The sequence below is a fragment of the Pseudophryne corroboree genome, chromosome 9 (assembly GCF_028390025.1).
Source record: "Pseudophryne corroboree isolate aPseCor3 chromosome 9, aPseCor3.hap2, whole genome shotgun sequence".
Classification (NCBI taxonomy): Eukaryota; Metazoa; Chordata; class Amphibia; order Anura; family Myobatrachidae; genus Pseudophryne; species Pseudophryne corroboree.
In genome coordinates, this window is record NC_086452.1 from 343,221,025 (window position 1) to 343,237,084 (window position 16,060).

The 16,060-nt window shown below is 47.0% G+C and overlaps 1 protein-coding gene across 5 annotated transcripts in view; it reads right to left on the minus strand.

Moving 5' to 3' along the window:
* The window catches only part of DMC1 (DNA meiotic recombinase 1), a 465,896-nt gene that overhangs the window by 176,686 nt on the left and 273,150 nt on the right, over positions 1-16,060 (minus strand). For all 5 annotated transcript variants that reach the window (XM_063938805.1, XM_063938803.1, XM_063938804.1 and 2 more), the window contains exon 5: positions 9,248-9,330. In XM_063938805.1, the coding sequence (XP_063794875.1) occupies positions 9,248-9,330 (83 nt within the window). The remainder of the gene's footprint in view (positions 1-9,247; positions 9,331-16,060) is intronic.

A 16,060-nucleotide genomic window follows, 5' to 3' on the forward strand; every position in this document is an offset into this window, starting at 1 on the left:
CCCAAGAAGAGCCCACCTTCCTAGTGGAATGGGCCTTAACGGATTTTTGGCAGCGGCAATCCAGCCGCAGAATGAGCCTGCTGAATCGTGTTACAGATCCAGCGAGCAATAGTTTGCTTTGAAGCAGGAGCACCAAGCTTGTTGGAAGCATACAGGAGAAACAAAGACTCTGTTTTCCTGACCCTAGCCATTCTGGCTACATAAACCTTCAAAGCCCTGACCACATCAAGCAACTCGGAATCCTCCAAGTCAGTAGTAGCCACAGGCACCACAATAGGTTGGTTTATATGAAAGGATGAAACCACTTTCGGCAGAAATTATGGACGGGTCCGCAATTCTGCTCTATCCGCATGGAAAACCAGATAGGGGCTTTTATGTGACAAAGCCGCTAACTCTGACACACGCCTAGCCGAAGCCAAGGCTAATAGCATGACCACCTTCCACGTGAGATATTTCAACTCCACCGTTTTGAGTGGTCCAAACCAGTGGGATTTCAGGAAACTCAACACCACGTTAAGATCCCAAGGTGCCACTGGAGGCACAAAAGGGGGCTGAATATGCAGCACTCCCTTTACAAACGTCTGAACTTCAGGTAGAGAAGTATACTCCTTTTCAAAGAAAATGGATAGGACCGAAATCTGGACCTTAATGGAACCCAATTTTAGGCCCAAATTCACTTCTGACTGTAGGAAGTGAAGGAACGGCCCAGCTGGAATTCCTCTGTAGGGGCATTCCTGGCCTCACACCAAGCAATATATTTTCGCCATATACGGTGATAATGTTGAGCTGTTACGTCCTTCCTAGCCTTTATCAGCGTAGGAATGACCTCATCCGGAATGCCTTTCTCTGCTAGGATCCGGCGTTGAACCGCCATGCTGTCAAACGCAGCCGTGGTAAGTCTTGGAACAGACAGGGCCCCTGTTGCAACAAGTCCTGTCTTAGAGGAAGAGGCCACGGGTCCTCTGTGAGCATTTCTTGCAGATCTGGATACCAAGTCCTTCGTGGCCAATCTGGAACAATGAGTATTGTTCTCACTCCTCTTTTTCTTATTATCCTCAGCACCTTGGGTATGAGAGGAAGAGGAGGGAATACATAGACCGACTGGAACACCCACGGTGTCACCAGGGCGTCTACAGCTATCGCCTAAGGGTCTCTTGACCTGGCGCAATACCTCTGTAGCTTTTTGTTGAAGCGGGATGCCATAATGTCCACATGTGGCAGTCCCCACCGACTTGTAATCTGTGCGAAGACTTCCTGATGAAGTCCCCACTCTCCCGGGTGGAGGTCGTGTCTGCTGAGGAAGTCTGCTTCCCAGTTGTCCACTCCCGGGATGAACACTGCTGACAGTGCGCTTACGTGATTCTCCGCCCAGTGAAGAATTCTGGTGGCTTCTGCCATCGCCACTCTGCTCCTTGTGCCGCCTTGTCGGTTTACATGAGCCACTGCGGTGATGTTGTCTGACTGAATCAGAACCGGTTGGTCGCGAAGCAAGTTCTCCGCTTGACGCAGGGCGTTGTATACGGCCCTTAGTTCCAGGATGTTGATGTGAAGGCAAGTCTCTTGACTTGACCACAGACCTTGGAAATCTCTTCCCTGTGTGACTGCTCCCCTCCCTCGGAGGCTTGCATCCGTGGTCACCAGGACCCAGTCCTGAATGCCGAATCTGCGGCCCTCTAGAAGGTGAGCGCTCTGCAGCCACCACAGAAGAGACACCCTGGCCCTGGGGGATAGGGTGATTAACCGATGCATCTGAAGATGTGATCCAAACCACTTGTCCAGTAAGTCCTATTGAAAGGTCCTCGAATGGAACCTGCCGAAGGGAATGGCCTCTATGATGCCACCATCTTTCCCAGGACTCGAGTGCAGTGATGCACTGACACCTGTTTTGGTTTTAATAGGTTCCTGACCAGTGTCATGAGTTCCTGAGCTTTCTCTATCGGGAGATAAACCCTTTTCTGGTCTGTGTCTAGAATCATGCCCAGGAAAGGCAGACTAGTCGTAGGAACCAACTGCGACTTTGGAATATTTAGAATCCAGCCGTGTTGCCGTAACCCTTCCAGAGAAAGTGCTACGCTGATCAGCAACTGCTCTCTTGATCTCGCCTTTATGAGGAGATCGTCCAAGTATGGGATAATTGTGACCCCTTGCTTCCTCAGGAGTACCATAATTTCCGCCATTACCTTGGTAAATATTTTCGGTGCCGTGGAGAGACCAAACGGCAACGTCTGAAATTGGTAATGACAATCCTGTACCACAAATCTGAGGTACGCCTGATGAGGTGGATAAATGGGGACATGAAGGTATGCATCCTTTATGTCCAGAGACACCATAATTTCCCCCCCTTCCAGGCTTGCGATGACCGCTCTCAGCAATTCCATCTTGAACTTGAACCTTTTCAGGTATATGTTCAGGGATTTTAAATTCAATATGGGTCTGACCGAACCGTCCGGTTTCGGGACTACAAACATGGTCGAATAATAACCCCTTCCCTGTTAAAGGAGGGGAACCTTGACCACCACCTGTTGAAGATACAATTTGTGAATTGCAGTTAACACTATTCCCTCTCGTGGGGGGAAGCTAGTCGGGCTGATTTGAGGTATCGGTGAGGGGGCATCTCTTCGACTTCCAGCTTGTATCCCTGAGACACAATTTTTATTGCCCAGGGATCCACCTGGGAGTGAACCCACTTGTGGCTGAAATTTCGAAGACGTGCCCCCACCAAGCCTAGTTCCGCCTGTGGTGCCCCAGCGTCCTGCGGTGGATTTTGTAGAGGCCGGGGAGGACTTCTGTTCCTGGGAACTAGCTGCGTTGTGCAGCTTCTTTCCTCTGCCCCTGCCTCTGGCAAGAAAGGAGGCACCTCGGACTTTCTTGCTTTGTGATCGAAAGGACTGCATTTGATAATGTCGTGCTTTCTTAGGCTGTGCGGGAATATAAGGCAAAAGATCAGAATTACCAGCTATAGCTGTGGAGACCAGGTCCGAGAGCCCTTCTCCACACAATTCCTCAGCCTTGTAAGGTAAACCTTGCATATGCCTCTTTTAGTCGGCATCACCTGTGCATGTTCCACAGGACACGTCTAGCAGAAATCGACATAGCGTTGACTCTAGATCCCAGTAGACTAATGTCTCTTTGGGCATGTTTTATATATATATATATATATATATATATATATATATATATATATATATATATATATATATATATATATATATATATATATATATATATATATATATATATATATGACAGCATCTTTTATATATATCTATATATATATCTATATATATCTATATATATATATATATATCTATATATATATATATAAAATAAGATTTTACTTACCGGTAAATCTATTTCTCGTAGTCCGTAGTGGATGCTGGGGACTCCGTAAGGACCATGGGGAATAGATGGGCTCCGCAGGAGACATGGGCACTTTAAGAAAGAATTTAGATTCTGGTGTGCTCTGGCTCCTCCCTCTATGTCCCTCCTCCAGACCTCAGTTAGAGAAACTGTGCCCGGAAGAGCTGACAGTACAAGGAAAGGATTTTGGGAATCCAGGGTAAGACTCATACCAGCCACACCAATCACACCGTATAACTTGTGATAACTTTACCCAGTTAACAGTATGAACAATCACAGAGCATCAGATAAACTCTGATGCAACTATAACATAACCCTTATTTAAGCAATAACTATATACAAGCATTGCAGAAGAAGTCCGCACTTGGGACGGGCGCCCAGCATCCACTACGGACTACGAGAAATAGATTTACCGGTAAGTAAAATCTTATTTTCTCTAACGTCCTAGTGGATGCTGGGGACTCCGTAAGGACCATGGGGATTATACCAAAGCTCCCAAACGGGCGGGAGAGTGCAGATGACTCTGCAGCACCGAATGAGCAAACACAAGGTCCTCCTCAGCCAGGGTATCAAACTTGTAGAACTTTGCAAAGGTGTTTGAACCTGACCAAGTAGCCGCTCGGCAAAGCTGTAATGCCGAGACCCCTCAGGCAGCCGTCCAAGAAGAGCCCACCTTCCTTGTGGAATGGGCCTTAACCGATTTAGGCAGCGGCAATCCAGCCGCAGAATGAGCCTGCTGAATCGTGTTACAGATCCAGCGAGCAATAGTTTGCTTTGAAGCAGGCGCCCCAAGCTTGTTGGAAGCATACAGGATAAACAAAGATTCTGTTTTCCTGACCTTAGCCGTTCTGGCTACATAAACCTTCAAAGCCCCGACTACATCCAGTGACTCGGAATCCTCCAAGTCAGTAGTAGCAACAGGCACCACAATAGGTTGGTTTATATGAAAGGATGAAACCACTTTCGGCAGAAATTGTGGGCGGGTCCGCAATTCTGCTCTGTCCGCATGGAAAACCAGATAAGGGCTTTTATGTGACAAAGCCGCCAATTCTGACACACGCCTAGCCGAAGCCAAGGCTAATAGCATGACCACCTTCCACGTGAGATAGTTTACTTCCACCGTTTTGAGTGGTTCAAACCAGTGTGATTTCAGGAAACTCAACACCACGTTAAGATCCCAAGGTGCTACTGGAGGCACAAAAGGGGGCTGAATATGCAGCACTCCCTTTACAAACGTCTTACTTCAGGCAGAGAAGCCAGTTCTTTTTGAAAGAAAATGGATAAGGCCGAAATCTGAACCTTAATGGAACCCAATTTAAGGCCCAAAGTCACTCCCGACTGTAGGAAGTGAAGGAAAAGGCCCAGCTGGAATTCCTCCGTAGGGGCATTCCTGGCCTCACACCAAGCCACATATTTTCGCCATATACGGTGATAATGTTGAGCCGTCACTTCCTTCCTAGCCTCTATCAGCGTAGGAATGACCTCATCCGGAATGCCTTTTTCTGCTAGGATCCGGTGTTCAACCGCCATGCCATCAAACGCAGCCGCGGTAAGTCTTGGAACAGACAGGGCCCCTGTTGCACAAGCCCTGTCCTAGAGGCAGAGGCCACGGGTCCTCTGTGAGCATTTCTTGCAGATCTGGATACCAAGTCCTTCTTGGCCAATCCGGAACAAAGAGTATTGTTCTCACTCTTTTCCTTATGATTCTCAGCACCTTGGATATGAGAGGAAGAGGAGGAAATACATAGACCGACGGGAACACCCATGGTGTCACCGGTGCGTCCACAGCTATCGCCTGAGGGTCTCTTGACCTGACGCAATATCTCTGCAGCTTTTTGTTGAGGCGGGATGCCATCATGTCCACCTGTGGCAGTTCCCACCGACTTGCAATCTGCATGAAGACTTCTTGATGAAGTCCCCACTCTCCCGGGTGGAGGTCGTGCCTGCTAAGGAAGTCTGCTTCCCAGTTGTCCACTCCCGGAATGAACACTGCTGACAGTGCGCTTACGTGATTCTCCGCCCAGCGAAGAATTCTGGTGGCTTCTACCATCGCCACCCTGCTCCTTGTGCCGCCTTGGCGGTTTACATGAGCCACTGCGGTGATATTGTCTGACTGATTCAGAACCGGTTGGTCGCGAAGCAGGGACTCCGCTTGACGCAGGGCGTTGTATATGGCCCTTAGTTCCAGGATGTTGATGTGAAGGCAAGTCTCCTGACTTGACCACAGCCCTTGGAAATTTCTTCCCTGTGTGACTGCCCCCCACCCTCGGAGGCTTGCATCCGTGGTCACCAGGACCCAGTCCTGAATGCCGAATCTGCGACCTTCGAGAAGGTGAGCACTCTGCAGCCACCACAGGAGAGACACCCTGGCCCTGGGGGATAGGGTGATTAACCGATGCATCTGAAGATGTGATCCGGACCACTTGTCCAGTAAGTCCCATTGGAAGGTCCTCGCATGGAACCTGCCGAAGGGAATGGCCTTGTATGATGCCACCATCCTTCCCAGGACTCGAGTGCAGTGAAGCACTGACACCTGTTTTGGTTTTAATAGATTCCTTACCAGTGTCACGAGCTCCTGAGCTCTCTCTATCGGGAGATAAACCCTTTTCTGGTCTGTGTCTAGGATCATGCCTAGGAGAGGCAGATGAGCTGTAGGAACCAACTGCGACTTTGGAATATATAGAATCCAGCCGTGTTGCAGTTACACTTCCAGAGAAAGTGATACGCTGTTCAGCAACTGCTCTCTTGATCTCGCTTTTATGAGGAGATCGTCCAAGTACGTGATAATAGTGACACCTTGCTTCCGCAGGAGCACCATCATTTCCGCCATTACCTTGGTGAATATTCTCGGGGCCGTGGAGAGACCAAACGGCAACGTCTGAAATTGGTAATGACAATCCCGTACCGCAATTCTGAGGTACGCCTGATGAGGTGGATAAATGGGGACATGAAGGTATGCATCCTTTATGTCCCGAGTCACCATAAAATCTCCCCCTTTCAGGCTTGCAATGACCGCTCTTAGCGATTCCATCTTGAACTTGAACCTTTTCAGGTATATGTTCAGGGATTTTAAATTAAATATGGGTCTGACCGAACCGTCTGGTTTCGGGACTACAACATGGTCGAATAATAACCCCCTCCTTGTTGAAGGAGGGGAACCTTGACCACCACCTGTTGAAGATACAATTTGTGAATTGCAGTTAACACTATTTCCCTCTCGTGGGGGGAAGCCGGCAGGGCCGTCGGTGAGGGGGCATCTTCTCAAAGTCCAGCTTGTATCCCTGAGACACAATATCTATTGCCCAGGGATCTAACAGGGAGTGAACCCACTTGTGGCTGAACTTACGAAGGCGTGCCCCCACCGGGCCTAGCTCCGCCTGTGGAGCCCCAGCGACATGCGGTGGATTTTTGTAGAGGCCGGGGAGGACTTCTATTCCTGGGAACTAGCAGTGTTGTGCAGCTTCTTTCCTCTGCCCCCGCCTCTGGCAAGAAAGGACGCACCTCGGACTTTCTTGTTTCTTTGTTCGAAAGGCTGCATTTGATGTCGTGCTTTCCTAGGCTGTGCAGGAATATAAGGCAAAATATCAGAATTACCAGCTATAGCTGTGGAGACCAGGTCCGAGAACCCTTCTCCACACAATCCTCAGCCTTCCATATGCCTCTTAAGTCGGCATCATCTGTCCATTGCATATTCTACAGGACACGTCAAGCAGAAATCGACATAGCTTTGACTCTAGGACCCAGTATACTCATGTCTCTTTGGGCATGTTTTATATATATCTCTTAAGACAGCATCTTTAATATATATATATATATATCTCTATATATACATATATATATATATATACATACATACATACATACTAGGGTCTCAATCTCTGCTGATAAGGTACCTGTCCACGCTGCCACAGCGCTATAAACCCATGCCGACACAATCGCCGGTCTGAGTAGTGTACCAGAATGTGCACGCTATCTGCAGGATCCCTGAGAATAGCTGTTACGTCAGGGCTACCTTTTGGGCAAACGTGACACCCTAGGGGAAGATTCCCATCATATCCTGGCCCTAGTGGGGAAAGGATACTGCCTGAAAATTCTTTGTGGGAAACTGCAGTCTCTTGTCTGGAGATTCCCGCTCTTTTTCATCATGAGAGGAGGGAAATTTACCTCAGCTTTCTTCCCCTTAAACATGTGTACCCTTGTGTCAGGGACAGATGAGTCATCAGTGATATGCAAATCATCTTTTATTACAATAATCATATATTGAATACTTTTCTGCCATTTTGGCTGTAACTTTGCATTATCGTAGTCGACACTGGAGTCAAACTCCGTGTCGATATCAGTGTCTATTATTTTGGATAGTGAGCATTGAGAGACTCTGAAGGTCTCTGCGACATAGGGACAGACATGGGTAGATTTCCTGTCTGTTCTCTAATCTTTTGTGCAATAAATTCACCTTAGCACTTAATTACACATATCCAAACAGGTGTCGGCGTTGTCGACGGAGACACCCTCTCACACACATATTTGCTCCATCACCTCCTTAGGAGAGCCTTTTACCTCAGACATGTCGACACACACGTACCGACACACCACACACTCAGGGAATGCTCATCTGAAGATAATTCCCCCACAAGGCCCTTTGGAGAGACAGAGAGAGAGTATGCCAGCACACACCCCAGCGCTATATGACCCAGGAAAAAACACAGCAATTTAATGTTTACCCAGTAGCGCTGTTATTATCTGCGCCGAATTATGTGCCCCCCCCTCTTCTTTAAAACCCTCTCTTCTACCGTGGTATAAGCAGGGGAGAGACCGGGGAGCTTCCTCTCAGCGGTGCTGTGGAGAAAAAACATGGCGCTGGTGAGTGCTGAGGAAGAAGCCCCGCCCCCTCGACGGCGGGCTTCTGTCCCGCTTAAATATACATTTTCTTGGCGGGGGCTCATACATATATACAGTGCCCAACTGTATATATGTTTACTTTTGCCAAAAGGAGGTCCAAATGCTGCCCAGGGCGCCCCCCCCCCTGCGCCCTGCACCCTTACAGTGACCGGAGTATGTGAGGTGTGTGGGAGCAATGGCGCACAGCTGCAGTGCTGTGCGTTACCTCAGTGAAGAACGGAGTCTTCTGCCGCCGATTTCGAAGTCTTCTTGCTTCTCATACTCACCCGGCTTCTGTCTTCCGGCTCTGCGAGGGGGACGGTGGCGCGGCTCTGGGATCGGACGTCGAGGGTGAGATACTGCGTACGATCCCTCTGGAGCTAATGGTGTCCAGTAGTCTAAGAAGCAGGACCTAGCTTCAGAGAGTAGGGCTGCTTCTCTCCCCTCAGTCCCACGATGCAGGGAGTCTGTTGCCAGCAGAGCTCCGTGAAAATAAAAAACCTAACAAAATATTTCTCTCAGCAAACTCAGGAGAGCTCACTGAAAAGCACCCAGCTCGCTCTGGGCACAGTATCAAACTGGAGGGGGGGGCATAGAGGGAGGAGCCAGAGCACACCAGAACCTAAATTCTTTCTTGGAGTGCCCATGTCTCCTGCGGAGCCCGTCTATCCCCATGGTCCTTACGGAGTCCCCAGCATCCACTAGGACGTTAGAGAAATTACATTTTAATTAGTCTAAGTTTTCACAAATGACCCTAAACCACATCTAAGTTGTCCACAACATTTGCAACAGCTCCTAATACTAATTACCATTTTTACTCAGTGCAACTATACTAGTGTTAAAGTCATGTAACTTTTTATTTTAAGTAACCTGATAAAAATAAACTAAAGTAAAACATTGTAAAATTATGAAAAACGACTCAAAGCCGGGTTCCATGCTTTCACAATGCTTGTAAGCACAAAGCAAAGCATTGCCACCAGCCAATTTTAAACACAACCAATAGATTTACTCAAGTTCTTGGCTTCCAGTAGAGATGTGGAACACCATCTTCCTCTTGACGCTGTATTCAAAGGCAGTAAGAAAACCAGGTTCCTACAGGTAATACACAAAAAGGAGAATGTTCTCAAATTACAGATAATATAGTCATCTCTTATCTATTTTCCCTAAAGATTAAATTTTGGCAACTGCTCATTTAGGTATGCTCCAGGCATACTCTCAGACTATAAACTGCTCCTATGTACCACATTTTGTTTGTCCCTCTACTGCATTTATAAGATACATATTCCAAATACATTAACTCAGTCCTCTTTAATGGCTAAGAAATTAAATTTTTCACAAGGTATGTTAGTGAATCAGGGCATTTCTTTAATTTGGTGATAGTCATTAAAGGGCTTCAAGTAGGTGATACTGACTACAAACTCGCTTTATTCGCCGATGACTTGCTTACAGTAATCATGCAACCCACTCACTCACTTCCTCACCTCATGGGTGAATTGGACATCTTTAGTTCACTTTCCGGCTTTAAAGTCAATACATCCAAATCATATGCCCTCAATATTTCAACCCCCCACACGACAGTAGCCTTTTTAAAATCTACTTTCCCATTTATATGGAGTGATTCCCATATCACGTATTTAGGGGTTCAACTTCCCAGCGATCTATCGCGCCTGATGTCCCTGAACTTCTACCCTCTACTCCAATTCATTAGAAACGACTATTGTAGATGGCAACACCATAATCTATCCTGGCTAGGCAGAATTATGTTGTGAAGATGAACACCTTACCCAAACTGCTTTATCTCCTCCAAACATTGCCAATCCGAATCCCGGACTCCTGGTTTCGGTCCATACGATCCTTGATCCAACAATTTATTTGGCGTCGTAAGAGGCCCAGGATTAGTAGATCCATCCTGTTACGCCCACCTAAAAAAGGTGGATTTCAACTCCCAGATATTAAAAATTACTACCATGCTATCCTGTTGAACAGGATCTTGGACTGGACCAGGAGTCGGGAGGTTAAACAATGGGTGGTCTTGGAAGGATTATATGTTCAGCTATACCCTGAAATTTTCCCTTGGCTCCCGATTTTACCCAAACTTCCACGACCCCACCCGACTATCTCTCCTACGCTCTCCTTCTGGAAAGTGATGAGACGGCGACCGTCTCTCTCCTCGGATTTTGACCCCCTTACTTCTTTTTTGAGTAACCCTGCTTTCCCACCTGGCCTCTCCCTTGTTTACTACCAAAACTGGGCTCTAGAGGGACTTTTTAGAGTGGGTCAGCTAGCACAACCATCTGGGGTTAAGCAATTCTCAGATATTCGGGCAAAATGGGATATTCCACAGGCTGATTTCTGGAAGTTTTTACAGGTGCGACACTTCCTGTATACGGGCAATACCTACCGCCAAGCATCTCGGGAGATGACTCCATTTGAAAGGATGTGTGTTGCACCTCTGCACCCTGTGCACACGATATCAACCCTGTATAAACTCCTGCACATGTCTGACTCCCTGACCCCTCCTTCTTTCACCCAGAAATGGGAAAGAGATCTGAACCTCTCACTTTCAGATAGAGAATGGGAATCTATATTTCTTAAGGCTCATGGGAGTTCCATATGCATACAAGTAAGAGAAACGCAATATAAGATACTGATGAGATGGTACAGACACCCTTCTCTCCTACATGCTATTTCTCCATCTATATCCCCCGCCTGTTGGAGGTGCCATAAAGACTTAGGCTCTTTGTTACACATTTGGTGGACTTGTCCCCTTATTAAAACTTTTTGGGATGATGTAGTCTCCATTTCCAGTATTATCCTATCCACTCCTGTCCCATCCTTTTGGTTACTGAACCACTCCTCTACTCCACTATCCACTTACAAGACATCACTGTTAAGACACCTTGGCAATGCCGCCCGTGCCGTAATTCCAACTATGTGGAGGTCCTCTAATCCCCCTACTCGGAACGTCTGGTTTTCCAGACTAGATTACTATATGAATATGGAAGATATTTTACTGAGCTCTGGAGACAGACGGACCGAGTTTATAGCTATATGGCTGCCCTGGATAGAATATAAATCCTCTGAGTCTTACAAAACCTATATCTCTTTCCTGAAATGATATGGTGGTTAATTTGTTGCTAGTATACATATTTGGATGTGTCTGTTTTCTTCTTTGTTTTTTCTCGTATTTTCTCTGCATTCTCGGCTCGGTCACATTTTCCTCCTTTCTTTCTCTCCCTCCCCCCTTTTCTTTTCTTCTGTCTTCTTCTAACTTTCCTGTTTTAAAAAATGTTAATGCAGACTTCCGCCATATTGGACACGTTGCTTTGACCCCGCTTATACTGCTGTGCACTGCTGTGTGCAGCTGTTTATTTTATGTGTTCGATACTACGTTTCCACGTGTTTATATATCGATTTATGTCTGTATTATTTTCAATAAAAACAGATTATACAAAAAAAAAAAAAATTTGGTGATAGTCATACATCTTGAATTGCCTAAAGATCTTTTAGTTACATTTTAGATAATTCCAAAATAAAATTTTAATTATCTACCGGTAAATCCTTTTCTCGTAGTCCATAAGGGATATTGGGGAAACTATGGGCCTAATTGAGATCTGATCGTAGCAGCAACTGTGTTAGCAGATGGGCAAAACCATGGAGGTCATTCCGAGTCGTTCGCTCGGAAAATTTCTTCGCATCGCAGCGTTTTTCCGCTTAGTGCGCATGCGCAATGTCCGCACTGCGACTGCGCCAAGTAAATTTGCTATGAAGTTTGGATTTTTACTCACGGCTTTTTAGTGTGATTGACAGGAAATGGGTGTTACTGGGCGGAAACAGGCCGTTTTATGGGTGTGTGGGAAAAAACGCTACCGTTTCTGGAAAAAACGCGGGAGTGGCTGAAGAAACGGAGGAGTGTCTGGGCGAACGCTGGGTGTGTTTGTGACGTCAAACCAGGAACGATAAGCACTGAACTGATCGCAGATGCCGAGTAAGTCTGAAGCTACTCTGAAACTGCTACGAGATGTGTAATCGCAATATTGCGAATCTTTCGTTCGCAATTTTAAGAAGCTAAGATTCACTCCCAGTAGGCGGCGGCTAAGCGTGTGCAATACTGCTAAAATCGCCTTGCGAGCGAACAACTCGGAATGAGGGCCCATGTGCACTGCAGGAAGGTGGGGAAGGGGGGAGGGGGGCAGATATAACGTGCAGAGAGAGTTAGATTTGAGTGGGTTATTTTGTTTCTATGCAGGTTAATACTGGCTGCTTTATTGAAGAAATTTAAAGTGCACCGGATCCTTTGTACCCGTCTATACCCCATCGCACTAAGGGCCCAATTCAGACCTGATCTTTGCAGCAACTTTGTTAGCAGATGGGCAAAACCATGTGCACTGCAGGGGGGCAGATATAACATTTGCAGAGAGCGTTAGATTTGGGTGGGGTATGTTCAAATTGAAATCTAAATTGCAGTGTAAAAATAAAGCAGCCAGTATTTACTCTGCACAGAAACAAAATAACCCACCCAAATCTAGCTCTCTCTGCAACTGTTATATCTGCCACAAAGTATTTTAGCTCAAAACTTAGTAGATTTACTCATGTCCGAACGAAGAATTTTCATAGTTGAAGTGATCGTAGTGTGATTGACAGGAAGTGGGTGTTTCTGGGCGGAAACTGACCGTTTTCTGGGAGTGTGCGGAAAAACGCAGGCGTGCCAGGATAAAACGCAGGAGTGTCTGGAGAAACGGGGGAGTGGCTGGCCGAATGCAGAGCGTGTTTGTGATGTCAAACCAGGAACGAAATGGGCTGATTGCAGTGTAGGAGTATAAGTCTCGAGCTACTCAGATACTGCTAAGAATTTTCTATTCGCAATTCTGCTAATCTTTCATTCGCAATTCTGCTAAGCTAAAATACACTCCCAGAGGGTGGCGGCCTAGCGTGTGCAATGCTGCTAAAATCTGCTAGCGAGCGAACAACTCGAAATGACCCCCATAGTTTTGCCCAACTGCTAACAAATTTGCTGCTGCGATCAACTCTGAATTACCCCCTTAGTATGATGGGGACGTCCCAAAGCTTCCAGAACGGGCGGGAACGTGCCGAGCATTCTGCAGCACAGCCTGCCCAAACTGGGTATCCTTTTTGGCCAGGGTATCAAACTTGTAGAACTTTACAAAAGTGTTCTTTCCCGACTAGGAAGCAGCTCGGCATAGTTGCAAGGCCGAGATTCCACGGGCAGCCGCCCAGGAAGAGCCCACCGATCGTGTAGAGTGGGCCTTCAGAGACTTAGGAACAGGTAAGGCTGCCGACACATATGCCTGTTGGATAGTAAGTCTAAGCCAACGAGCAATGGACTGCTTTGCAGCAGGGCAACACTTTTTCTGCGCATCATAAAGCACGAACAAGGAATCAGTATTTCTGATCCGAGCCGTTCGCTTGACATAGATCTTCAAGGCTCACACAGCATCCAATGCCTTCGGAGGAGCAGAAGTGCCAGAACTTGATGGAACCACAATAGGTTGATTCAAGTGGAACGCAGAGACAACCTTCAGCAGGAACTGCTGCCTAGTCCTGAGCTCCGCTCTGTCCTCATAAAAGACCAAGTAAGGGCTTTTTCACGATAAGGCCCCCAATTCTGAGACACGCCTAGCAGAAGCCAGGGCCAATAACATTACCGTCTTCCACGTGAGGTACTTGTCTTCTACTATCATCAGAGGTTCAAACCAGGAGGACTGTAGGAATTCCAACACTATATTCAAATCCCAGGGTGCCGTGAGCGGCACAAAAGGAGGTTGACTGTGAAGCACCCCTTGCAAGAAGTTCTGAACTTCCGGCAAAGCTGACAGTTTCTTCTGGAAGAAAATTGAGAGGGCTGAAATCTGGACCTTAATGGAACCAGACGTAAGCTCTTATCCTCACCAGCCTGCAGGAAATGGAGGAAACATCCCAAGTGGAACACCACAGGCGGATACGTGCGTTCCTTGCACCAAGAGACAGGTCTCCTCCAGATAATAGGATTTTAATTACCTACCAGTAAATCCTTTTCTCGTAGTCCGTAGAGGATGCTGGGGTCCACATTAGTAACATGGGGTATAGTAGGGTCCACCTGGAGCCACTGGCACTTTAAGAGTTTGAGAGTGTGGGTTGGCTCCTCCCTCTATGCCCGTCTTACCAGACTCAGTCTAGAAACTGTGCCTGAGGAGACGGACAACTTCGAGAGAAGGATTTTACAGATAGTGGCGAGATTCACACCAGCTCACACATACAAGGCAAACCAAGCTAACCAGCTTGAAAAAATCAGCAACAGCTTAACAAGATTACTTAACCAAGTAACGAAACAGTACTTAACCAAGAACTAAGCAGTACTGAACTAAGTAACCACTGCAGGATCACAAAGCACTGGGCGGGCGCCCAACATCCTCTACGGACTACGAGAAAAGGATTTACTTGTAGGTAACCAAAAACCTATTTTCTCTTACGTCCTAGAGGATGCTGGGGTCCACATTAGTACCATGGGGATGTACCAAAGCACCCCCCCTCCTCTTTGTTTGTTTGTCTGTGACCCCTCCCCCTTCCAGCACCTGATATATAATTATCTCCAGGTATAATTGAGCAGCTTCCAAATTGTTTGTCTGCTTGTGTGCATGAGGCATTGAATGGGAGCAGCATTTGGAAGGCATGCTGTTCCTTGTAGTGCCAATGGGAGATCCTGGGGGTGGCTCCTTGGTAAGTTAGCTCTCAGTCTGGAACTGTTTTAGTAATGGCCTTTATTATGAGGCATACTGTGACAAATTACATGGCCCAATGTGGGCACTGCTATCAAGTAGTTAGGACTGCTGTATCAGAGAAGCCGTGAAGTGGCCAGCAGCTAAACATGTGTTTGCAAACATTTGTGACGAATTCTCTGAATTTTATTACCAGATAGATTCAGGGATGGTTACAGGTAATTTTCAGTGTGCGGAAGGGAATTTGGGGGTGGGGATTTGCACCCCCCTTCCTCTTTGTTTGGATGTACCAAAGCTCCCAGAACGGGAGGGAGAGAGCGGAGGCTCCTGCAAAACTAATTGACCAAACTTTAGTTCCTAAAAGGCCAAAGTATCGAACTTGTAGAACTTAGCAAACGTGTTCGACCCTGACCAAGTAGCCGCTCGGCAAAGCTGCAAAGCCAATACACCCCAGGAAGAACACACCTTACGAGTAGAGTGGGCCTTAACAGATGTACTAACAGTGTAGTGAACCTGATCCAGCGAGAGATCGTCTGCTTAGAAGCAGGACCCCCAAGTTTCTTGGGATCATACAGGACAAACAGAGAGTCCGATTTTCTGTGATGAGCAGTCCTCTTCACATAGATTTTCAGAGCCCTTACAACATCCAAGGACTTTGATGAAATTGAGGAGTCAGTAGCAACTGGCACCACAATAGGTTGGTTGATATGAAAATGCAGATACAACCTTCGGAAGGAACTGCTGACGTGTCCGGAGCTCAGCTCTATCTTCATGGAAGATCAAGTAGGGGCTTTTATAAGACAAAGCCATCAACTCCGACACACATCTAGCAGAAGCTAAGGCCAACAAAGTGACAGCCTTCCACGTGAGAAACTTGACCTCAACCTCCGGTAGAGGTGCGAACCAATCCGATTGGAGGAACTGTAACACCACGTCAAGATCCCAGGGTGCAGTAGGCACAAAGGGAGGCTGGATGTGCAGAACCCCTTTCAAGAAAGTCTGAACCTCAGGGAGGGAAACCAATTGTTTCTGGAAGAAAATGGATAAGGCCGAAATCTGGACCTTTACAGATCCCAACCTCAAGCCCATATCCACACCTGCTTGCA